The 26813-nt window shown below is 38.7% G+C and overlaps 1 protein-coding gene across 1 annotated transcript; it reads right to left on the bottom strand.

The window, feature by feature from the left end:
• Positions 1-598: 598 nt before the first annotated feature.
• LOC108672802 lies at positions 599-12083 on the bottom strand. The gene is made up of 4 exons (XM_018160546.2): positions 12058-12083; positions 9647-9758; positions 4928-5014; positions 599-1658 (listed from the first exon to the last, which is right to left on the bottom strand). Exons 1-4 carry the CDS (start codon positions 12058-12060, stop codon positions 1357-1359), a joined length of 504 nt encoding a protein of 167 aa, XP_018016035.2. The 5' UTR covers positions 12061-12083; the 3' UTR covers positions 599-1356.
• Positions 12084-26813: the final 14730 nt, after the last annotated feature.

Below are 26813 nucleotides of genomic sequence, written 5' to 3'. Positions count from 1 at the left end.
TTTAAATCTCATTGCCAGGGTCTGAAAACCTGACGAGTTTTGGCTGAAAATGTCTGTTAGGCTTTGCAGGGGCAATATAATGACACGTTTGAAGTGTCGTAATGAAGTCTGTCTAAGTAAACCAGATTCTTGAACTCTGCGCGATTTCGTGAAATGACTTTATCTTGAGCTTCCAATAGGAATGTACAAATGCTCCATAAGAACAGGTTAATTCTCAGTTAATCGCGAGATGCATTAGTACGTTGAAAGTACATTTGGAATAAGGAAGAATTTACTGCCGCGAGAAAAAATGTTCTGAATATGTTAAGAGGGCTTGAATTCGAATAGGTAGATGGCAATAGGTTTTTATGGTTAATAGGTATAATTAAACACATTCGAGCCATATGTTCCCATGAGACCAGCGGCTGCCTAACTAATTTTCGTCATATAGAGGACCGACACCTAACGCGCGGTTGGAAGTTCATTATAGGCATGTAAACCGGACTGTACATTGTCACTACACTAACATATGCATCTTACCTATCGTTGGTTAAATCTCCTACACCATTAATTGACAGCAATCTGAACCATGGGAGACTCAATCTAGAAGAAAATACTTTCTTGGATGTTCTATTTCCAAAATGGACCATAAGAGAAATTAATTTGTCATTGTGCAATGCAAAATTTTGTACTCGTCTGCAATAAGTACGTCTTGTTCTTTCAGTTTACATGTTGCATGTTAAGCGATGAAAATTGTGCGTTTCTTTCTTCGAACTATAGTTATCAGCCGAAAATGGTGATAGCATTATACGAAGCGCTCTGAAGACGTTTGATTTTCAGTGCATGCATTTATAATAACTAGGTATTCGTGATAGTTCGTTGGAAAAGAAGAAACATATAGACGTTCCTATTCATTCATTGTTAAGACTGTAATTTAATTATTCAAATAACAACGCAAAAAGTCGTAGAGTGGAACGTAACAGCGCGTCTCAATTGAATTCGTCTCCTTTGGTATATTTTTTACAGTGTTTACGTTTTTTAGACGTTATGGAACGAATCTGTTAACTGGACTAATTCAGAGCGAAGCATTTCTCAACCTAGTAAAAGATTTATACACGAGATATCAAAATGCAGAGAAGATGTATAAGACTGTATGGATTATTGCTTAGAATACCGGCTTTGATAATATTACAGCAGAAATACTCTCACTATTTTCAGCGACACGCCATTCGATGAAGGGCGTGGTAGGTGACAACTGAACATCACTTCGAACATAACTCTTTCATGACCATTATAATTATAAGTGGAACTTGATTTCCATTATTTCGGTATTAAATAACATGCATACGTTCAGGAGAATGTTTTGTTTCTAATCATCTAAGCATTTTTGCACAGAGTGGCAGTGCACCCTAAAATACCGAGGGTACTATTTCTGAGACTAACGGTGCCAGCGGTGCTTTTTATGTAGGATGTGAGCACAATCGTCGAGGTGGTGAGATGCCAGTAGGTCAGGAAGCCACGGAAGGATTCGGCAGCGACTCCTTCATCAGAACGGCTCGAGTCCAGCAAGGAACTGGAGAGGTCTGCGTCTCCATTGTTATTACCCAGTGTCGGTAGAGCACGACCAGCCTCAAAGCCATTGCTCCTGCGACGTCTCATACACGCATTCCTCCGTGCAACTAGAGAACAGCAACCCATGTTACATCAATCATTTCATTAAGCTACACGTCATGTATCCCCCTAGTGACTAGTCTCATCACCCAACAAATATTCTCTCATAGACTACCATCATCAAGTTCAAAGTGCGCAAATTATAACGAATCTATATTATTTCGAATATAGACCCTCGGCGAGACGGCCAGAGCTCTGTTCGAGGCTAGCTGGCCGAAAGCAAGCAGGTGTGACGGTTGGTTTGGTGACCATTTGAGATCTCCAGTGGGAGTGAGAAGCTGATCTTATGAGCCCGCACTATGGGTGTTCTTCGGGACCCGTTTTCATAAAAACAAAGCAATTCATCGAGCAACGAGGACAGCCGACTACGAGGTGAATCTTGACTTCAGTGATGCTAATCATCCCCAACGACCCAAATTTACTCTCTTTCCTATGTAAATTAGCCCTGCATGTAGTTGAAGCAATGATGGGTCAGTAAAGTAGTAAGGAAAGTTGACGATACAGAACCGTGCCGAGACTAGATAAAAAATGTCAGGACCAAAAGGTGAAGTTAGCAGCTCTGTTCTCACTACCACGTGCGCACGCCGTGAGCTATAACGAGATTATTCCTCGTGGAAGCTACTTTAGTACTGGATCAGTCTGGGTAAGGGTTACTCTCCTGAGACTGGCGATGTACTCCTCTGTTAATTTAGACGCAACTTTCTTTTTGATCTAATTAAGGAAAACGTTTTGTATCTCTTTAGAACTGGATGTCTTCACGTACCTAACGAATAGATCAGATCACTCCAACCAGCAACCTGACGTGTAAGTAAAGGAGCCACTAGAAAAGCCAAAGGGAAATCCATCGTCTCAAGATGATTGATTTTTTAATTATCTCTAGGGGGAGCGTCTAGGGTAAAATTTATCTCGGCTATTTACAGACGGATCACTCTGAAACTTGGTACACATATGTAAAACAGAACTCTAAGACTTTTTGTTCATGTGAATTTTTCGAAAAAATTAAAGAAAACGTGAAAATCTAAGAAAACGGCCAAAAAGGGGGTACCGTAGAAATTTATCTCATCCTAGGCTTTTCAAGGTACAACATCGAGACACATATCATTCGATGCGTAAAGACCATATCTATAAAACGCTATATACGCGTTTTTTGAAATTCTTATTTTTGCTAGTGTGGAGGCATTTTTCGTAATTTTTTCGATTTTACCCCCCCCCCCACACACACACANCCCCGCCACCCCTCTTTTTGCGGAATAAAATCCAAACTATAACGAAATTAGAAAAACGCCTACAGCGATTCGTAGATATTTTTTGCGCATCGAATGGTATATGTCTCATTGTTGTAGCTTAAAAACTGTAGGAGGAGATAGGTTTGCAGTGACAATAAGTTAACTTTTCAGTAGAGCCCGTCATAGCCCCGCGCGCATCGGAATAGGCACTCAATGTAGCAAGGATACAAAACTAAACGTTACTGCATGGAGCTTGATTCCAGTCAAGGATGGTGGAAGCGACTGCTTGCACACCTCCTCATACGACGCCACAACAACAAACAAGTACAACGTACTCATACGACGACTGCTTGCACACCTCCACACCTCCTCATACGGGTAAAAAGGTGCACCTCAAGCAGACCAATGAACACTAAGAGCGCTCGCAGCGAATTTCCTCCCATTCTATTTGTTAAAGAACTCTCCCACCCTCCTCCATTTTATGATCTGTCGTGAACGCATAAATCAACGTACAGAAATGGTTTCGGTACCGTTGGATAGGTCAGAATGTCAGCTTTAAGATGAGACTAAAAACCGGAAAAGCCAAAATCCAAAATTTTAGGGTAGACGCTCCCCTTAAAAGATAAAGTAGCTCCATTAATCCGTAATCACTTCATTTATATGAAATTTTTACTCTATACTACTGTTGTTAAACATAGATATGGTAGAAACCGTCGCATGCATTCCGAACATTTTCTTCGGCGCATAAAGAAAATTTGATATTAATCGGAAGAAATTTGTATAGCTTTGTAGGTGAGGATACCTCCACATGGAGGACACCAATGAACCACATTGAACCAACGTTTAATCACATAGGCATTCTTCGCCGTATTTTGATCGGATATAAGAATTAAGATGACTTAGTTGCTTAAATTGCAAGTTTATCAAGAAAGAAAACAGGTAAAAATTCACCATTTCTTACGCGAGAAAACGTTTCTGAGTCCAGCTCCATCGTCAGTTCAAAAACCTAAAACACAACTACAAACAATTAGCAAACTAAAAGGCACACTGAAGAAATTAAATTATGAATTGTCAAATGAAAACAAATAAAAATGAGGTAAACATGCACGAGAAGGCAAATCTATTTATTTACTATTTCGAGGGGACATGAAGAGGATGTGGCATTTAGACTAGGCTTTTGTATAAAAACATACAGGGACTCTAAAATTCGTAGGTCAGAAAAACCGGTTGTGGAAGCTAAAACTCTAAAATCACTACCGGACACCGGGGCGTTGCACTACTCGGCATGAACGCGTACTCCTGAATGAAAGGAATGCGCAAGCAGGTTGCCTGTCCTATATAGTTGTGCGCAGTGTGCATCTGCGTATGTCGGTATGACATCACGCAATTTTTATACTAGGCTGGCAGAGCATAAAAGAAGGAGTTTTAGATCAGCAAACCTGCTTACGCATCCCCCTCATTCAGCAGTGCTCGTTCATGCCTTGCAGTGCAGCGTCCCGGTGTCCGATGGTGATTTTAAAGTTACTTGGTTAAGATGAGGTGCGTCACCGTCTTGAGTATTGGCGCCCATTTTAAAGTTTTAGCCTCCACAACCGTTTTTTCTGACATGCTTATTTTAGAATCCCTGTATATTGTCAAACAAAAGTTTAGTCTAAATGCCGCCTACAAATCAAATCCTTTCGAAATGGTGAATAAATATGTTTGTCTGCTCATGTTTACCCATTCTTTTTGTTTTTATTTGACAATAATTATTTATCTGTTTTAATATCTTTATTGTGAATTTTAGTTTGCTAATTGTTTGTACTTGCGTTTTAGGTTTTTGAACTGACGATAGAGCTGAACTCAGAAACGTTTTCTCGCAGAAGAAATGGAGAAGTTCATGCCCGTTTTCTATGCTTTTAATTTCTTGATAAGCATTCCTGTCGTATATGTGGTGACAGAAAGGTTATGCGTCGATACACTTATTGAATGCACTTTCTAATGAAGAATTAGAGACCCGAAAAAAGGTATTTGTGAATGTGATGGCAAATAGTGTAACTGAAAGTACTCACTGACAATGCAGGTCTGAGTGGTGCTGGTGGTGGACAGAACGAGAATTCTGGTAGTCGTTTGTTCCTCAAAGCCAAAAAATCGAGCATCTGGAAAGTTAACATAACATAGTCATGTTTGCCCTGAAGAGTAGGCCTGATGTGGCCTGTCGCCGATTCATGAACTTTTCGTGACATGAACTTTTCGCCGATTCATGAACTTTTCGTGAAGATCTAAAATCGTATAATTTGACAGGATCTTTTCAAGACTGACAATGGTTTGAAATGGCTACCAGACTTCCACCAGGATCGATATGGTGCTAGGCATTTCAAGTCTGAACATATTATTCTATAGCTTTATCTAGTCTTCTTGAACGCGTTCATACTCGGAGCCAACGATATAATCAGGGAGGCTGTTCCACATGTCGGAGATTCGAAGTGCGAAGAAATGTTATCGCATGGATAAGTTGTAGCGCAGTTTTTTTAGTTCATAGCCGTGGCCCCTGGTGTTGGTTCTTGTTTCAAATTCTAGTAATCCTTCGGAGACCTTGTATAAACCATGAGTATACTTGTATACTTCAATGAGGTCCCTACGCAGACGTCGATAACTGAGGCTTGGAAGCTTCATAATCTTTCATCGTAGGACTTGCCCTGCAAGCCTGGAATTATCCTTGTTGCACGTCTTTGAACATTCTCTATTAAATTTTTGTTCTTCAAATCTCGGAGACCACACAACGTTTCCAAACCCCTAGATTCGGACGTACGACAGCAACAAACAACTGCTTCATCGCTTCTGCATCAAGGAACTCTTAGGAGCGCCTGATTAGTCCAAGAAGTTTGTTGGATGTATCAGCTTGCGTTTCAACATTCTTACAAAATTTCAGCTCCTTGTCGACATAAACTCCGAGATCTTTTTCCACATTAAACTTTTCAATCATTACTCTCTCGAGCAACCATGTCTTCTCATACTGTAATCTTGCAGTTCATTGTTCATCCCGAGTTGAAGTACTTTACACTTGCCAGCATTAAACAGCAGCTGCCACGTATCAGCCCAGTTAACTAAACTGTCAAGATCATCTTGCAATTGCGCTTTATTTGACGTATCCTTCACTGTATTATAAACTTTTGTGTCGTCGGCATACATGGAGCACACGCTGGACACTACCTATGGCAGATCGTTTATGAAAGCAAAGAACAAAATAGGCCCGAGAACGATTCCTTGTGGCACGCCACTGCGCACTAATGCCCAGTCTGACACGGTTCCTTTAATACTGATACGTTGTCGTCTACCTACTAGAAAATCTCAGATCCGTTGAAGTACGTTTTCCTCGATTCCAAAAGACTTCACTTTACTTAAAAGCCGCTCATGCGGAACACTGTCAAATGTTTTGGCAAAAATCGAGGTACAATGCAACCACTGGCTCCCTTTCGTCCAACAGGCGAATCCAATGGTTCAACGTAGACAATAAGTGAGTGGTGAAAGATCTTCCCGCAATAAAACCATGTTGACAATCTGATAGGAGATGGTGAGTAGTCAAGTAATCGATAATCCTATCCCTCACAACAGATTCCATTACCTTACAAACAACGCTTTTCAGACTGACAGGGTGATAGTTATCGGGGCTACTTTTGTCACCATTTTTGAACAATGGTGTTACATGAGCTTCTTTCCAATCGGACGGCACAGTTCCTTCGTTCAAGCTTTTTTGAAAGAATACTGTCAATGGGCCGGTCAGAACGGCTGCTATATCTTTGAGCAATCTGGGATGGAGGCCGTCTGGTCCACATGACTTGTTGGGATTTGGAGCTACCAGGCGCTTGAGAACCTATTCTTTTTGTATTTCAAAACCGATTAACTTCGTGCCAACTGGGCGCTCCTCAATATTTGGAATACTGTTCAAGTCCTTATTTGTGTACAGACCTACTGCTGAGGAATTGATTAAGAACCTTGGTCTTGCATTCATCGGAGGAAATCTTTCGTTGGTCTACTTTCAAGTCAGATATACCGTCCTTTGTCTTACACTTCGAACTAGCGTACAAAAAGAAGGCTTTCGGATTATTTTTTGCATTTTTATCAATATTTTTTTTCGAAGTTTTTCACTGCAGTGCGACAGACCTTTTTAACTTGATTTCGAGCTCTTGTATACAGGTTATAATCAGAATCGTTGCGAGTTCGTAAATAACGCTTGTAAGCTTCCTTCTTGGTCTTTAGCTGAGCTTTAACTGTACTGTTGTCTAAAACGATACTAATACGTCTAGTAGAACGTGACCGTTCATGACGAGAAAAGCCGTTTTCAGGCAGCCACCTGAAACTACCTCATTTGTGTCGTAGATTCGGGTGCGACCGGCCACTGTTCCGGTCGCAAACTTTAGCCTTAAGTCTTCTGAATATATGACTATATTCAACTATATGATTTGATATGCATATATAGTCATAAGTGAGTGATTTTTAGGTTAAGTTGTTAGTCAGAAGCAGCACTGTGCACCTTGATCATGTGCTTGAGTGACATTTTCATACAGTCTCACCTGATTTTCAGCTGCAACCTGTTCACGTATTAGGGAAACTTTTATCTTCATACTGGTTCCAACTTAGCCATATAAACTCAATCGTGCATTCTTTGAGCTACTGCGATCTAAGCGTCAGCGGTTTCCGGCCTGACGTCTGTCGCCCTGCCTGACGTCTGTCGCCCTGCCTGACGTCTGTCGCCCTGCCTGACTTCTGTCGCCTTGCCTGACGTCTGTCGCCTGCACGGGACGAGCACGGGACCAGCCCTGGGACTAGCGTGCGCCCTAGGTCATGAAGGTGAGCTGTGTGATTTGTCACAGTTTTGAGCCCATGAATAGGGGGTGCGTGTTGCTGTCTAATAAATCCTAAAAGTACTTACCATCCGCATTACTACTCGTAAAACTATTACCTTATAACTATAACTATTACTGAATAACTATAACTATTACTTTGAACCCATAACTGAAACGAAAGTGAAATCTCTGTCGTATTCCCCCAGCTTCCCGATCTTCGGACTGCACGGGTGAGACACCGACCTCATTCGAGCGGGGGCCAAAATCTATCTCCAAGCGTCAATATTTTTGTGCCAGTATTTTGCTCCTTATTAAATAAATATCTGGTATTTTCGACTAGTTCGATTTATTTTGTTTCTCTTGGCCTTTCGCGTTTTCGTTAACTGTTCATCCACAGGGACTTTTCACTCCTCCAGGCGTAATCTTAGGTAAACAGGCATAAACTGCAGACATAACCGTGTCATTGAGAATTGACCTTGAATCAGCCACATTCATGTCCTACAGTCCGAAATATTCGCCGCATTCACCGCTTCGCGGAATTTATCATTGTCGCCTTTCGCAAAGTTCAAACGTTCACGTTCCCAAAGCGTCTTTTCTGCACAACACTTAAATCTGAAGAAAAAATGATTGGTGGTGGCTTTTGCCAACGGAGCCCCGTTGCGAAGCTCATCTATCATTGATTCTTCACTAGAAAACACTCGATCCATAATATTGGGCTCTGTTTATCTCTAAAATGGGTTGGTTGGTGATGTCCTGGATTAAAAATGAGTCTCGTGCAGACTCCAAGAGTTACTTGGGTGATACTGGGATTGGATTCCCATCTCTTGGAGAAGATTCATCTGCCCAATCTATTTCTGGATGGTTAAAGTCACCAACGAGCAACGTATGCGACCTGCTGAAAGTCATGCTCGGTAAAAGGCTGTTTAGTACTTGATCGTTATCAGAGGAGCTGTTAGGTGATCTATAAAGGACCCCTACGAGGAGGCTATCCTTGCTTTTTAGAGTAAGTTCGCACCACACTGATTCTCAAGCTGATTGATTCTCTGCAGATAACTTAACTTGCTGGGCCCCATATAAGTTGTTCTAACCCACAGAGCTACACCACTACTGAACTGCTCTTCATTTAAGTTATGAAAACAATCAAAACCTGGCAACTGAAATTCAACAGGTATAATTTTCCCCCCGTGGTTTTTACGGAGTGTTTCTGTAATACAAATAATGTCTATACACTCGTTTGCGATCACAGTTAACAGTTCACCTTTTTTTAGTTCAAAACGGAATCCCAGTTCGTGTAAAAACATATTATAACTTTTTGTCCACTTTCGCTTTGATGTATGTGGTCCGAACATAACATTAATTTGGAAGATTTCTGTTATTTCTTAGAAATAGGGAAGAAAAACTAAATTAACTAGATTGCGAGGCAACGGCGAAAGCTAGGCAGCACTAACAAAAAAAATATATACAATTACACTGGTACGCCGTTACTTCAATAGAAATATTCAAGATATTGGAACCCTTACCACGCATAGTGCGTGCACAGCACTGTCGCACCAGTCGCAAACTATTAACTGAAACGAATTTCGACCCACCTAGAGCTTGCCAACTTCTAGGTGTGAATTTTTCCGCTGTTAACGTCTTATCAACATAGTGCAACATTCTGCACCGGTTAATTTCTTTAATTTGTGTCTCATTCTTCATTGAATTAGTAAACACAGATTTTAGAAAACATACTGAATTCTAATCATCCGATATTATTACAGTAATAAATGACTACATAATGATCATATTACTGACCTGTCATGCATAAGCTTCCTCATGTAAAAACTGCCTATTGTAAGAAATATTTTTCTTCACGTGTTTATCATGCTGAAAAAGTTTGAATTTTGTTTTAATAATTCAACAATATTCAATGATATACGATTTTAAGGAATTCCTACGCCCCACCAATTCGCGGCGTCGTCATTTTCGCTCCCTCCGGCATCGCCACCCCCATTGTGGCCGTCGTCGCCATTGCCGCCATTGTGATGAACAAAAGAGAAGAAGACGTGCCTAGCATCTGTGAATATTCAGGACAAATATTAAAATATACTAGTGTTCTCCGTTGATTATATAGCATTCACAATTGTGTGATTTATTTTTTTTTATTTGTACTTTAGTGAGAAGAGAACCATTTTGCACTACGAGGAAATCATTTCAGACTTGTTAACGTACTTTGAAAACAACGGTAGGGCAACGTGGGGCAGCGCCCCCCCCCACTTTTTTTAAACTAAATTTTTGATAAAGTTTTAATTGATACGAGGTGGTTCTTTGTTTTGTTTAAAGGTACAACTAATGATGAATGTACGATGTGAATTAGACGCCTATAGAGTTATTCAATTTTTAATGAAACACCATTTTGTAAAAAGTGTCAAAATGGGCCCATTGCCCCACCCCTGGGGCAATGGGCCCATGGGCTTGGGGCAAGGTGCCCACCCTTGGTCCCTTTACAGCAATTGCATATTTTTTCGTTTAAAAATGATAAAACAACACTTTACAGTTGAAAATAAGAAAAATGTAATAAAAAATGTGACATTCATTCATTTATTAACAAATCAAAAAATAATATCCTTAGCTTGAAAAAAATACCCTTGGCTTAAAAAATCTATCACTGACGTGAAGAATAATATTTCATTGACATAAAAATGTATATCCTTGACTTGAAAAATATATCCTTGCGATAAAAAATTCGTCCTTGACATGAAAAAATATATCCTAGACTAGAAAAAATATATTTAGTTGATCAGAGAAAAACTTCGTTCTAGTTTCGTCCATAATCCAGATATTATGTGCAGAGAATTCGTACCTAATCGTGATTTCAGCCAACACCATAAAAACTCATCAACTTTTGGCTCATTGGTGTTGACTGAAATCAAATTTTGGCAATGCAAGAGTCAATAACTCGATAAGGGGTCATAAACACGCATAACTAGAAACTAAACCTGCTGCCTTGAGGCGGCAAATCAAAAAATCATGCAGTATGAAGAGTAATTTGTAATTCAAAAAGCTAGTCATAGTTTTGAAAAGGTCATTGAGACAAATCTAATGATGTATAACACAAGACTTCACCATGGGTGCTTTGCCCCGTGACACGCGTGGGCCCGTTGCCCCCACTAGGTATCAATTCAATTTATATCGATTCAATATTTTATTTTAAAAGCTAATAGTCTAAACTTGATCTCAAAATTATCCCTATAAATATTCCTATCAAAATATAATTCACAGTAATTTCAAAAGCTTCATCTGCAGTAATCGAAAACAATTTTATTTAGCAGCAAGAAATTTTTTATCTGGACTAAAACAGTTATTCACAAATAACTTAATAACGCAAACACTTAGCAAAACGTAAATCCGTACACTTCATCCCAGTGAAATTTTCGACCGGCGGTAGAGAACACGGACCAATATCTGCCATACTTAGCGAGAAACCCGCTATGGGCCCATGACCCGCAGTGGGCTCGCTGCCCCATGTTACCCTATAATACTTAAAGTTTATGGGAAATCAAGGAAATTTGAAACACCAGTTAACTATAGATTGTTAGTCAGAAATCAACGATGTTGTATCTGTTAATGGAATAGGCTGCCTCGTGTGGAATAAGTTTAAAATATATGACTATCTAAATAATATTAAGGTTATTTTCCATAAATTGATCAAGTCCCTGCATCCAGTTCAAAGTAAAATTTTGAAACTCTATTAAACTCCAAGCTTATGAATTATTTATTGAGGTATGTGTAGCCTGTTGGAGCAGAACTTTTAGGACAATAATAACATGTAGAAGTTCGTTGGGTGACAATGACATCGTCTATGTAAAAATCGGCAAAAAATAAACTTGTTGATTTTTTACGAAACCTTTTAAGCCTAGATTAATCCTAAAAAATCGAACTGAATGAAGGTTAGTTGCGATTAAAAAAATAACAGCAAGAAGTAAATTATAAGTTTTGTTCGTGTTCAATTTAGTTTTCATAATCACCAGGAGTGACCAAAAAAAATGATTATCAAATGATACGATCTTTGTACAGAAATTTGACTTATTGTACTGGGAAAAGATTTCTCATCATTAAAAGAATGTTGATTATTTTGCAATCATTTGTTTATGTTATACTGTGCTCTTTCATTAAAATTGTCAATTCAATTTCACGGCTGATCATTCCAACTTAACGAATTTGCCATACCATTTTTAATCCATCTTCTTTCGTTTCAACATATCTCGTTTCTATTTTTTTGAGAATTATATTTACCATGATAAAAACCTGGAAATAATTGATGTTTTATTTTTTAAATTGCTTCTACAATCCCATTGCGAGACGTACAGACCCACCATGCTACAGCGGTCACCAGGAAGAAGTGCTCCTTGCAAATGATGATTCTTTAAATATAGACCATATTTGCTGGTGTTAAGAATTTTATCTTAAATTTCCTCATCAGTTTACAATTCATTTTCCTCGAGGGAGTGAACTTTTAATTGTTTGAATGTTCTTTTATTGATGAACTTTAGACAGAAGAAAATGTATAAAAACAAGTACAACGTACTTCTTATCTCGTTCTGAAGCGAAAAGTCAAAGCTCGGCGATTGGTCCGTCTAAACTTGATTAAAAGAACACGCCTCCACTGTTACATTAAGATATATTAAAACGGTACCAGTTTTATGATAGGACTATTTGAGCTTTGAAAAATTTATGCGCATCTATATAGTGCATACATTCTACAAATTAATGTCACAATTAACGACCGAAATAGAATGGAATCATATACCTGATCCTGAAGCACTAATAACTATAATTTAAGGATTCACAAAAAATAAAAGCATTAGTTGCGAATGTGGAATAACCAGCGATTTCGTTTAAGTGTCAATAGTAAGTATAAATATTTTATCCCATCATAAACATTCCTAAACCTATTGAAGGGACACGGTGCTTTTCTTTCGAATGTCCTAAGTTAATAAATAACTACAACTTATTTAATTATATTTCTATACATAATAACATGAAACCAATATTGGATTTTTAGGCTGAATTCAAATTACTTCTATTGGGACAGAGCTCGCTTGGCCGACGTGCGGAAAGCTGCACAGGCTCACAAACAATATTATTTCCTAACCGTACGCATTTCCAGATACTTGGTCAACCGGGCATCCCGCAAGACGAACCTTATCGTAAAACTGTAAATTACACCCACACAAACAGATTAAAAACGAAAAAAAAATCCCGTGCATTGACTAACGACACTAAAACTCATCACGTGGTGAGATGGGAAACACAAAAGAATGAAAATTATTGGGAGACTTGATCTCTACGAAGTATTCATGTCACTGAACAGATATGATGTAGCAGAGGTTGAAAAGCCAGTACTTGATGAGGTATGTGTAGAGGGTCACAAAACGGAAAGGCAGTCTCTGCAGCAACGTCCCGTTACTGATCAGGCTGGCCCATCAGAAATAAATTGACTTGGATGTACTTCGGTCAAAAATCCAATTTTGCCTTCATGTTATTATCTACGTAGGAATAATTAGATAATTTGTAGTATTCATCCCAGTTACATAATTTTTAGATCTTTGAAAATAATGCACATGTCCATTCGGTGTAGGAATGTTCGTGATGTGAATAGATTATTTAAAATTACCAGTGACATACCTAAATGAAACCGCAATTGCTATCCAGGATTTGCAAATCATGCTGGCCTCACTGAATCCTAGAAATAATACTTAATACTCAAGTACGAAAAAAATACTCAGTGCGAAAAAAGCGTTTCAATACCCCGAAATTCCCGCAATAAAACTAATGCTGTTTTATTGTGTTCTAAAATAACTGTGAAAGCGTGTTCCTTGAATCAAGTTTAGATGGACCAATCGCCAAGCTTTAATTTATAACGTCAGAACGAGATAAGAAATACGTTGTGGATGCATGTTTTTATATTGGTCGGCTGTCTAAATTTCGCGATAAAAGTACAATCGAATGCAATAAAATTCTCTCGCACGAGGAAAACGAATTATAAAACGATGGGGAAATTTAAGATTAAATACTTAGATCAAGCAAACACGTTCGATATTATACAAAGGAATCAGCATTAGCAGGGAGCACTTCTTCCTGGAGATCGTTAGCAAGATGAGTTGGTGCATCGCGCGACATAAACGAATAAACATTTCACGACATTTTACTCGAAATTATACTTTAATAAAATTCAAACGAGAAATGCCGATTTAAAGCAAAAAGCATTATGAGAGGTATATATAGTCAGTTTGATAAGTTGAAATGATCAACACGTGAGATTCGATAGATGGTTTCAACGAGCTACCTGTACCATAAACCAATGAATACAGAATAACGAAAAACTTCTTAATTATTTCAAGTTACTATGTAAAGTTCGTGCTTTTTTTGTTATGTATTCCAAGTAATTTGAAATGTTAATTGATCATCATCAAAACTTTTATCATCTGCTTCATGCAACTACTTTTATCATTTTTTTAATGTTCTGAACATTCTTTTAGAACGAAATTCTTCTGTATCATATTATCATACGGTAAGAATAGCTAAAAGATTGTCAAAAAATTATGATTATGAATCGGAATGCTTTTATAATTTCCTCCATCATACAAGTCAAGCTATGTGGCCGCCTAAGTAAAGCATAAATATTATTCCATTGATTTTTGAACTAGCAATCTTAAATAACGGTTGTTACAAATTTCATAAATTGCTTATCAACTTTAATCTTTATTCACTCGTTTTCAAAGTATATTAATAGTTGATCTGAAATGATTTCCTCATACTACAAAAGAATGCTCTTCACATTAAAGCACCAAGAAAGAGATCGGTGATAAACAAAAATGAAAGTGAATTGAGAACACTAGTAACTTCTAAAAGTTTATCCTGAAAATTCACAGATGCTAAGCGGGTCTTCTTCTCTTTTGTGCATATTAATGATGGCAATGGCTACAACTGCCACAACGGCAGCGGCGATGACAAAAGGAGCGAATATGATGAGTGCGGCGCCACAGAGATGTGGACGTTGGATTTCCTCAGACTCGTACACCATTAAATATTACTCAGTTATTAAAATATATCTCAAAATTTCCCCTGAATGACCAGAATCAGGCGAAAAAAATGTGTCTCATAATAGGTAAATAGTCATTACAAAAGCTAACTCATGCAAAACTGGGCAGTAACATGAGCATTACGGCTAAATTGGTAAATTACTAGTGTAATGATCTGAAGTACTAAGGATTCAATAAGTCTCCTTAAATGAGCTTTGATTTGATCGGTAAAGAATGAAGCACAAATTCAGAAAATCAATAAGTATTGTGCTCAATTCACAGCAGATGAATCATCCAATTCAGTAAACCGGAAACAGAGGCTCCTTTGGTTAGAAGTAACGGCTAGCAGAAATGGAACCTCTACCCCAATGAATAAATGGTTTTTAGGATGTTTATTGCCAATATGTATACAATACGTGGACCACATTAAAAGCTAACATCAAATTTTATTTTATTAACGTTCACTCTCCTTGATACCTCTACAGGTTCAAGCTCTCGTTTATCTGGTATTTGTAGCTGATCCAGATCAAGATTTCGTAGCTCAACGCACGCTGCAACGTGTAGTGTTAACCATTAACTAAAACCGATGTCAAACTTTCGCCGTTGCCCGCTATCTATTTCTTGTTGCCATTTACGTAAATGTAACGGATATTTTCATAGATAACATTTTAATTGAATACACTACTAGCCTTAACTTTGCAGATGCTCGATTGTTTGGCTTAGGGGAACAAACAACTACCACAATTCTCTCTCTCCACCGTCACCTCCACTGAGACCTGCGTTTTAAGTGAGTGCCTTCAGTAACACTCTTCGTCATCGCCTTCATTAAAACCGTTTTTGCTCTGTTTTTGGGTCCCTCCACTATATAGCTCTTTCTCAAATATTGCATACTTTTTTCATCCCGACCATGACCAAGACCTGACGTGTGTTAATGTGATTTCACGGTTGACAGGTAGGTTCAACGATTTCCTCTAGTCAGTGTACCCACACCTCCAACGCTGAACGGTCACTCCCGATAGATATTAAATGTTATTATTGACTGAACACGTGCATAACCCATGTAGCTGATCCTACAATATCTACATTAAAGTTCGGACGTGTAGAGGTAAAATTGGATATAGTGTTATTTGATTGAATAGCTGCTTCATCTATTAATATCAGTGAATTAATCAATCATCCAGCAACGATGAATTTATCGCTGGCCATTTTTGCGCCTAACCCATATAAAAATTAAGAGTGGAGCACCTATGTTTTTATGGTGGCTATCGGCGGACGCCATAGGTGGAGCTTCTATGATTTATACAGGAATTAAGTGTGGCGTGCACCACTTATCCCACACCTATAACCTGCCAATAGCGATAGACCAGAGACAGTTCTCCAGGCAGTACAAAAACTCGTTGAGGACTTTAGAGCCGTAGGGCTGGAGGTAAACCAGGGGAAGTGTGAACTGATCATACTGAACCATTCGAGAGAGGAAGAGCTCGAGACTGAGGAGATGTTTCGGGGGGTGTTGTGACGGGCACATATGGTGAAACGACTGGTCCTTTAATATCACAGATTGGCCGTCGCATTACGGAATTGTCCGGCGAACGTAGAGAGACTCTATGGTTGGAGTAAAGGTTGGGTTTGGCCGTGCAGAGAGGCAATGCAGCTAGCATCCTAACAGCAGTCAGAGAAAAGTTCGACGCGGGCCTGCTCCTCGCTCGCGTCACAGCTCAGTGACCCTCGGAGTCGGTGTAGGTCACCATCAGAGGCGTTAAGGTCGGGGCCCTGATCATTGACATGAAACCATTCCCTGTTTTTAATTAATAAAATCACTTCCTTTTTTTTGTTGGAATGGTGAGTGTGGGAGGCCTTTAAAAAAAACTGCCAATTGCCACCATACCCGTAAAGATCTTCGTACACCAATAACTACCCATTGGCACCGGTGGCGCATCAATGAGCCACCAGTGGCCACCTTTAAAATGAATTCAATAAAAAATTTTTCTATAGTCTCAAATCCGTTGCTTCTGCATTTACTGATTATTGCTTCACCCAATCACCATTCTGAGTGCTACGTATGCAAATCTACCATGGCAGTACAAGTAAGTGAGTAACAATGTCAGACATGTAGCAGGAACATATAATCAGAGTACCATACACATACCTCGTGAGAAATCGACTTGAAGAAAGTCCCTGCCTGCAGGATTCGAACCCCGATATCCCGCACGCGAAGCAGAGCCTCTACCGTTCACCGTTGTGCCATCGGAGATGACATGGCTACCGATTAATTTTAAATGATTTAACTGAAGTATTGCAAATATTAATTTCATCAAATGAGCGAAGTTAATGCTACCACCGTGATGATTAGATGGTTTCATCAACAATTTTATTTGACCATGCTACTACATTCGAGTAAACACCCGCTGAAAGAAACTTCATTTATACGCAACGAACGATGGTTCAGCTCAAAGTAAAGGCTACGGGAAAATGCTTAATTAGTATCGAAGTTCATAATGTCAACATTACACCAATTTTGACAGCGGTTTGATTCGATATATTTTTATCAAGAATATTCTGATGTGAAATAAGGAATTGATAATGCACGATTATTTGAAATGTCAGGCGTGAAATACCTGCACCACTTCTAGTCACCATTTTTCTCTAGCCTAATCTTTAGTTTTTTGCGCATGAAAGATACCGGGGCCACTTTCTTAGAAATGTAGACTTAAAATCTAAATAATTATCTGACTGTGTATTAAATTTCACAATCGAAGTCAGGATTGATAACCAAATTTTTACTCGTATCCTCTGCATAAAAAGGATACTTTTGTGACAAGCAAATTACCCGGAAAGCACGTTTCAAGCAGGACAAGGTAAAGATTAGTAGGAAGCTCAACGTCGACGCGCGTCAAGCCAACCGTTATGAACGTGTGCTTGCTGTGGACTCGCTCTCTGCCCTTGATGCCGAGCCGCTGTGCTTTACAAGGAAGTAGAGCCGCTGTTGACTACGTCAACGTGCCTTTTGAGTTTAGATAAATGGGGCAACTTGAGAATATTGTAAATATAATGGAACACACTTAATCGATCCATACAATTTATACTTAATAATAGAATAAGTAGTCTCAATTGATCGCAATATTTCCAACACAGCCAGTCGGCTAATACGCAAAATTCACAAAAAATTAACGAAATATTTCAGGTGAACATGAAAAATTGGATTCGCCGTCATGTATGGAAAAACTGTAATTATTGCAATCAAATTTTTTCATTGTTCCTCGGACAATTTATATCAGGAACAGTCTGATACATGCCCAGTGGCTCCACTTTGGCTCAATAATTTTGTGAAAACCTTGCTTCTCTGTCAGTTTTATTGGTGCCTACCTAATTCACGCAAAATTTTCTTAACATAACTAATTCTTAAAAGCCAAGCACACAAAACGATTTCATGGTTTCGTTTTGATCTCGAATGACCCGCAACCCAATAACACCTTTCTACGTTGGATAAATTACTGTGGCAAATATCTTCGTGCATAGTGTAGGCAAACGGTTTTCAGTGGCTTAAAAGAGATTTGCCTGCAATGTGCTATCGATTATTCAGACCTTACAAATCAGCGATGATTCATAGATGTCTGCCACCTTTACTCGCCACCCTCTCGATTTATTGATGTTTATTATCGATTTTTGGCAAATCTGGCCACTCACCGTTACGCCACCTATAAACTACTATCGCCACATATAATCATCGGTGCGCCACCCTTAATTTTTATTTGGGAATATACTTTCACATCCGGTTATTAGCTGGAGTGGTCTGAAATATAATCCAAACAGATAAGAAATTCATATATTGGAGTAGACAGAAAGTTCGATTAAACAAACAAGGGATTACATCACCAGTCCCTAAGAAGTTTTCCATTATTTTTTAGTGACCCCTGTTCGTCGGGTCAGAGGTCTGTCTTATACTTGAATGTATATCGGCAACTCGCAAGCTCCCGATAGCCAGCTAGCCTTACCTCAAGCTCTAGCGTCTCCTATCAGATCAAATTACGTATCCCACATAGTATCCCGATAGTGTTTCAAGTTACGCTCGGAGCTCAAAATGGGTCTAAAAAATTGCTTCCATATTTGTGCAATCGTAGAATCAGGTTCGGAACCACTGTGGTCTTCATATTAAACTGACACGCAAGAGTAATCAATATAAGCATCCGGAACGGGAACACTGTAAAGTTTAGTTTTATGGTGCGAAAACACACAATCAATATGGGTTGAAATTGCATAACATTGGTCTGTAATACAAATGTAAATGGACATAATTACATCGGAAAGGCTTATAATAAGATAAGAAGAATATATATGTTTCTTATATAAAAATATATAAGGAAACATCAGGCATGCAGTACAATTAATGTCAGGTCCGCTTTCGAGGGGTGGCGCAAGTAATGCAAAAATCCAGTAAGGTAACGGGATCATTTGTGTCAATGAATGGCAACCTGCGAGCACTATATAATCGCAGGTTGCCCGTGGATGGTGGACTATTGCCTCTAAGATAAAAATGTGGTAAATGTGCAAGTGAACGATAAACGAAAACAGCCATAAGTTCTTTTCATTTAGGCAGACCCATTTTGTATTTAATGAATTCAAAGTAAAGAATTAACTTGTCTTATTCAATACTGGTATATTAGTTCTCGCATAGATTCGATAGTCTCTGCTTACTTGGAACTTTGATGATGACAGTTTATGAGAGAATATTTCTTGGGTAATGTTAATAGCCAGCAGGGAGATGGAGACTGCGTAAGGGATCGTGATAGACACTTCAACTTTTTCATCTTGTTGTGAATCACTAACGAATTGACCTCACGTATGAATAGTTTTTAGTTTTCATCGTTCCGTGATCCATCACAGAGGTATGCCGTATGTGGTACCTTCAGTTCTATTTTTATTGTATAAGAATGTGCGTATAAATTTAGTGATATATAAATATTTCTCGCTTTAAATTCCAGGTTCCGCTTAATTATCACTAGTTCTAAACTTTAGGTTATTTGTTCGTTTCAGAAAGGCTCCGAATCTTGAGTCAGAAGTTAGAACATGAGTACCGGAAACGCATGGTTTATATTTTTGTTTACATCGTTCATTAATTATTATAGATTTGTTTGTAAAATTATTTAACCTTGCGATCACCAGTTTAATATTTTGGGAAACTCAACTGAATTTTGGGGAAGTTATGTTATATTATTTATTGAATGGACATCAAACATACGGCCTGTTGCTTACTGAAATGATTGACGTAACATGGGTTTTTATTCTCTAGTTCAGTGGTTCCCAAACTTTTTCAGGCTGGCGCCCCCTTTAGCTCCCTAGTGAATTTCTATCGCCCCCCACAGACACATATAAAAACACGCCTCTTTCTTGAAATTTAGTACGCTGCAATTTTAGAAGATAAAGGTTAAACACAAATGTTCCTCTTACAAATAGAACCCCATTTAGTGAACCAATATGTTTTTAAACTGTTTTAACTGTTTGAGCACTAGAAACCTAGGACGTCTTGGGCAAATTTACGGCCGCGGACTCGTGGCCGGTCGCACGACCAATCTCCAAATTCAATTATCAAGTAATATCTTCCAAACTAATGAACGCAGCTCAATGAAACTTGGAACATGTATTCATCAGAACCTAACGGTGATTTTTAGCTTGTAAAAAATTTTAAATTTCACCTTCATTCGTGAGTTATATTGCGATAAAGGCCGAAATTCGCAGTGATCAAATAATTTGAACGAAAACTACCAAACGGTGATTTTTTTAGCTTCAAAAAATTTTCGATTTTACCTTCGTTTGCGAGTTTTTTTTTTCATTTTACCGTCATTCTTGATTTCACACTTCCTTATATTCGGCCTGTATCGCCGGATAATTTGTCGCTTAAATTCGCGGCGATCAAGAAATTTATTCTAAACTACTCAATAGATTTCAACGAAACTTTGAATATAAATACCTAACCTCCCAACGGTGATGTTTAGCTCGGGACAATTTTTCTATTTTGCTTTCGTTCTGGTGTTATACAGATATAGGAGGAACAACCGGCTTGTCTACCGGCCGGTTTAACTAAGAGCCGTTTACGAATATCCGTCTACATATGGCTGTATAACTCGCAAACGAAGGCAAAACGAAAAAATTGTAGCGAGCTAAACATCACCGTTGCTGAGGTGGGGTATTTAAATACCACCCAGTTAAAATTTTGAGCCGAGAACGGCGCCGGGTTTAGCCGGGCTGGTCGCGCTTTAGCAGGATGGAGCCGTGAAACAATAACCGGCCATCTATCCCTAAAACTGCGCTGCGCCATGGCTGATATAGAGACAAAATTCTAGCAGCACGGCAGGGCCGGAACTCTGCGCTGTTTTAGCGCTGGTACTTGGGATTGTCCGGCAGGGAGCTGTGCAGAGCAGCTAGCAGGCCGTGTATGGGGGGGTTTTGAGAGAGGGAGGAGGGGTAGGGGTTGGAAACAGTGAGTCAGTGACGGGAGAATGAACTTCGTCCTCCATCTAGTTCATTCGCATAGCACGATATTTTGGGCCAATTTCCGGTGCCATTTGTGATATTTATTTCATGTCAGTATTTTAATACTTCGAATTACGTAAGAATTTTATATGCTCTTCCAGTTTTAACACTCTAACAGAAACGTTGAAGGTCATTCACGATTTACTAAAGCGAGATCTCAATCAGTTTATCATGAGAAAGTTTTCTAACATGGATATACAGAAAACGCGTTAATAACAGTAAATGTTAGAGCAAAGGAAATACCGAGGTCTCCGAAACGTTTTCATTGAAGATTGGACGTCGCAAGCGCCGTGACTTGGAGGCTCGACGCGCTCTACCTACTCTGAAAAACGACGCTGAAGACACAGACCTCGCTAGTTCCTTGCTGGAATCCAACCATTCTGATGATAGATTTGCCGCCAAATCACTGCGTGACTTCTGGACCTACTGGCATCTTATCACCTCAACGGTTGTGCTCACTTACCACAGCACAACCATCGTTGGTACCGTGCTGCTCGGTCCTAATTCTCTCAGTATTTTAGGATGCACTGCAACTCTGTGCAAAAGTACTTAAGACGATTGAAAAAGTACATCTATATTGAACCAATGATTTATTATTCAACCCTTGATACCATACCTTAAGTTTCACTGTTTATAAATTAGTAGGGTCGTAGAAGAATTGGGTCCAATATAACCTATTTCAGTTGTCACCTACCACGCCCTAATTCCCGAAATATGTTGCTATAAATTGTATTTGTGAGATACTCTTATCAGAACCGGTGTTGGACACAACAATAATTATTAATCCATGCGGCCTTATACATCTTATCTGCATTAAAGAACCTATTAAAGAAATCTTTTACTCGGTTAAAAAATGTCTCGGTGCGAATCAAATCAATTATCCGATTAAAAGCACTACATCTAAATGAATACTAAAAATGTCAGAAATACTTCAGAGGAGACGGATTCAATCTGGTGTGTATTACACTCTATAATTCGACTCAGCATAGAGTTATTTACTTGGATAAATACCAGTCTTAAGTCAATGGGAACGAGCATTGATTTGAGTCAGACCCAATCATAAGTGAGTCATAATTGCGGATGTTGAACTGAGATAAGTCTATAAATGATGTGACGTAGTATTTTTTAGAATGAACAATAAAGAATAATTATGAAAGCATGTAATGTAAACCAAACGTGCTCCGAGCGCGTGATATATATTCATCCTTATTAACGTATTATTAACGTTCTTTTGGGATGATAACTGGCTTCAAGAAGGGCCCACATAATTTTTTCGCTTTAATAGCTGTTCACATATTAAATGAATTTGTAAACAGTAACAAGATAAAGTTATTACACACAGGTACAAAATTTTTTTCGTACAATGTAAACCTTATCTATGTACAATTTTGGGCAGAAAACAACCAAAACATAATAGTCTCCTATATAGAGTTTCTCTTATTGGTTCTAATTGCAGTAAATGGTGCAGGAACTATACCAACGGGAGGCAGTTAGTGGCAACGAAAAGTCCAGTTGACACGCCTTAAGTTACCTAGCGTTCTAGGTCTCTAGACAACAGGCCGCACCACTGCACAACACTACCGGGGAATGTCCGCGTCCTACATTGATTATGTCCACTATAATGCAACAAGCATTTAGGAGGAGGAGAAAGTGGATTTAGGAAGGATATTATTGTAGAATGAATTCTCATGCTACTCATTTAAGTAGCATAAATTTTCACATGTTGGGTTAGTTCATACCGGAATCGCAGCCCTCATCTATTAAATATCTCTAAAATTATTACTGGTTATATGATATATTACTGCGAGTATTAAGCGTTTTGTCATATAATTTCTCAAGAAAACACAAATCAATGCCTAATCTGACGTTAAATGTCACAATAAATTTGCATAACAGGATAAATGCTACTAATTCGCGATCAAATTCATACCAAATGAACATCATAAAGGGAACGAACAGGACTACCGACGTATTGTGGAGCACCGCTGATTCTTACGTTCCGCACCACACGCTTCTCACGTTTCATCTCCAATTAAAGTTCTTTCATTAATTGGCTTGCAGCAATACAGAGAATACGCCACAGATTTTACCACCTCCCACCCAACATAAACGCACTTTATATAGCACTCCTTTTGTCAGATCATCCCTCATTTAAGATCATCCCCCCCCCTCCGATACCGTTATACACAATCAAAATCATCCATTTATGGATGATTTATAGCACCGGATTGTATGACATATTTATGTCATTTAAACGGTAGTTTTTGTATGATAAATTTATGTCATAAAAATGGTGATTTATAGCACCGGTTATTCAAAAGCTCCAAATTACACGCGTTAACTCCCCCACCTCCACACTTGTACAATTAACTACAGAGCGGAGCATGCCACGCCGGGGCGGCAGTTGTTACGTAGTTGTTACAACTACGCTAACGGACTTACGCAACTCACCGAGAGTGACACACAGTAAAGATGAAGCCAATGACCTACCGAAAACCCAGCAATACTTGACAAAATTTACCCATTGACTCTCGAACGACTCACAATCCTCATTATCATCATCACCATCGTTATCACCTTCATTGTCACCATGTCATCTTTTTTAAAAACTGTAAAAACATGAGAAAACGCAGTTAATAGAGGGAGCACGTGCATCATTTTTATTTTTGTTCAACAGTGCTCCAAAGAGAAAATAATGTAAATGTTATGTACCCACCCGCATAAACTATCCAGTGCCCTGACGGGTTTCCGCCCCCCTCCCACCCAACTACAAACACAACCTAATCACCGACAACCAACCAAATCATGCGCAATGCACCTTTTCATCTTCTACAGTACTCTGCAATTCACCTTCTTTCTGGCCACCCCGCGCCGCCTCTCGTTCTTTTCCACTTTTCCCTGGTGACACCGCAATTACAAAATGTGAACCTAACACGATTACGGGTAATTTCGGATTAAAATCAGAGATAAGGCACACGACGAGTGCTCTTCTCTACATTTCGGTGAAGATATACGTAGAATAATTTAGTATGATGGACATAGAAAACAATACTTAAGAGCCTCAGAAAGACGTTCAATGTGTATTAACTAAGCCTTGCTCTCAGTTTGATGTATTATTTTACTGAAACAGCGTTGAATACGATAAAGTAAGTATGTTCTCCCGCAGAGAACAACTTACTTTATTCATAAAAGTAGCTTTTAAGTTCGGCTTATTCATTGATAAAATTTTAAGGTAATACTTTACATTAAGTGCATCCGAAAAAAGGGTGTTTTTTTAATTATATGTTTTTTGGGGTGTAGATAAAGAATTTGAAATCCGTTTTTGGCGGTCGGCATCGGAAACCGATTTTTTCCCCCGAGGCTCTAATTCGTCAAAAAAAAAATCGGGCAAAAATCGGCGAAAAAAAACTAACCTAACCTAACCGTGGTTGCAATGTCGTGGTTGCAAGAGTATATGGGTCACATAGGCCAAGTTAAAAACGCTATAAATCCACGGATATTGGGGCCAAGATTTAACTTGCATTTTATCTTAGAAAATATATAAAAAATCGGCATATATAAAAATCGGTTTTCCGATGCCGACCGCCAAAAACGGATTTCAGATTCTTTATCTACACCCCAAAAAAACATATAATTAAAAAAACACCCTTTTTTGGATGCACTTAATTTAAAGTAATACCAATTTTAGTATTCCACAATGAATTAGACTACGAATTGTTCATATTTCGAATTCACCAAGGATTTGAAGCGATTTTCAGCTAATTGTTAAACTATTTCACTAGCAGTAGGTAAATCGCACCAATTTTTATAGTTGTCTTTCATAGCTTGATGTTCAAGTTATTTTATATAGAATATTTAAATTTAATCCATTGCCAATGATATACGTCGACAGAAAATACTCGTCTGGATGTTACAGACAAAGCTTGAAAAGTGATTTATTAGGCAATGAGGATTTTTTGGTAAAGTTCATTCCAAAATTATCAAAAATTATTTTTTAAATAATTTGTGTATAGATGACTTCTATGGTTTAGTGTTACCATTTTCAGCAATGGTAATAGGATCTTACCGAAATCATTTTCATGAATATATTTTCTTTTTTATGGATCATGTACGGTAAAGAGTGAACTTCACTTGAAGACCATTCGCTCCTAGCGATATAAGTAAGCCATCAACGAATATTTCAATTATGTGGGGTCGAGCAACATACTAAAGTGCAATAGATATGTATTTTTTCATATTGCATTTAGTTGTGTATGCAGAGGGTGGCTCTGCACCCTAACCCAATGAAGATTTGGACGAATCTAGGTAATATTCGAACGAAGTTGGTGACGTTGGATGTCAGCACAAACGTTGAAGTGGATGCTTTCCAGAAAGTGAAAAACCCGCGGGAGGACTTGTCAGCGATTTCTTCGTCAGGACGACTCGAGTCCAGCATTGAGCCGAAGAGCTCGACGTTACCGGTAAACTTCTCCTCAGTCGTCAGAGTTGGTTGAATTTCCACGTAACGGCGTTTGCGGAGGTTACACACACCGGGAGCTGCCACTACAGAAAAGTAGCTCTTAAAAATGCAGTTATTACCGTAATGAACTGTTAGGCTCTAACTCAATATTCACTATAGTCTCTAAACTGATATGTAGCCTCTGTTGGAATGAAAAGAGCATAATTTTAATTCGGATCAGTTGAACGACATGCATGGATGCATTTACTTGAGAAATTTTGAGACGAGAGTCTGTTTTAGCATTATCAAAATTTCGTTGACAGTTTTTAGGCTTTATGCGGATTAAGTCTCAATTGGAAATAAAATTCTCCAATAACAGGCTTCTTCTAACTTGTTTACCGGATAATGTCATTCGGCTTTAATTCTCCGGATATTTTAAAACCAATACTTTACGTAAAGCATAAAATATATATTGCTTTAGTGATTCATTGCTATAAGAACAACTCTTTCATTCCCTACACTGAAACAAATCGCTGCGTTAAAACTACGCACCGAAGTGTCTATCCCGGCTTGTCCTAAAATGAGTTGGCACAGGCGCGTAAAACGCCACTCAGCCAGCCGGCGAGGCTACTTTCAGCGCTTATTTGAAGCTACTTTCAGCGCTTATTTGAAGCTACTTTCAGCGCTTATTTGAAGCTACTTTCAGCGCTTATTTGAAGCTACTATTAACGCTGAATTTTAGCTACTATTAGCGCGTAAATATCAGCGCTCAATATAAAAAGCCTCAGTTTGTAAACCACCAACCGGCGTTTCTCTGCAGTCTGGTGAACTAGAACAACATATATAATTAAAAGAGTATAAGTTAAGAAAGAAGACTGCAAGAAATATGTCATTTTATTAGAATACGCTGGATTGAGAAAATAACTGGAATGACAGTGAGAATTTAACTGGAGTGAGAGTGTAGCTGGAGTGAGAGTGTAGCTGGAGTGAGAGTGTGACTGGAGTGAGAGTGTAGTTGGAGTGAGAGTGTAGTTGGAGTGAGAGTGTAGTTGGAGTGAGAGTGTAGTTGGAGTGAGAGTGT

The sequence above is a fragment of the Hyalella azteca genome, unplaced genomic scaffold, assembly GCF_000764305.2.
Source record: "Hyalella azteca isolate HAZT.00-mixed unplaced genomic scaffold, Hazt_2.0.2 contig13361, whole genome shotgun sequence".
Lineage (NCBI taxonomy): Eukaryota > Metazoa > Arthropoda > Malacostraca > Amphipoda > Hyalellidae > Hyalella > Hyalella azteca.
The sequence above is the reverse complement of the archived record's forward strand: the minus strand, read 5'-3'. Positions and strand labels throughout refer to the sequence as shown.

Bases quoted from the DNA above. Each gene is read 5' to 3' on its own strand.
- LOC108672802 (XM_018160546.2), bottom strand. The intron at 5,015-9,646 runs GTGGGGCGTAGG...TTAACTTTCCAG, and splicing joins AATGACGACGCCGCGAATTG to ATGCTCGATTTTTTGGCTTT. The intron at 1,659-4,927 runs GTGAGTACTTTC...GCTGTTCTCTAG, and splicing joins CACTCAGACCTGCATTGTCA to TTGCACGGAGGAATGCGTGT.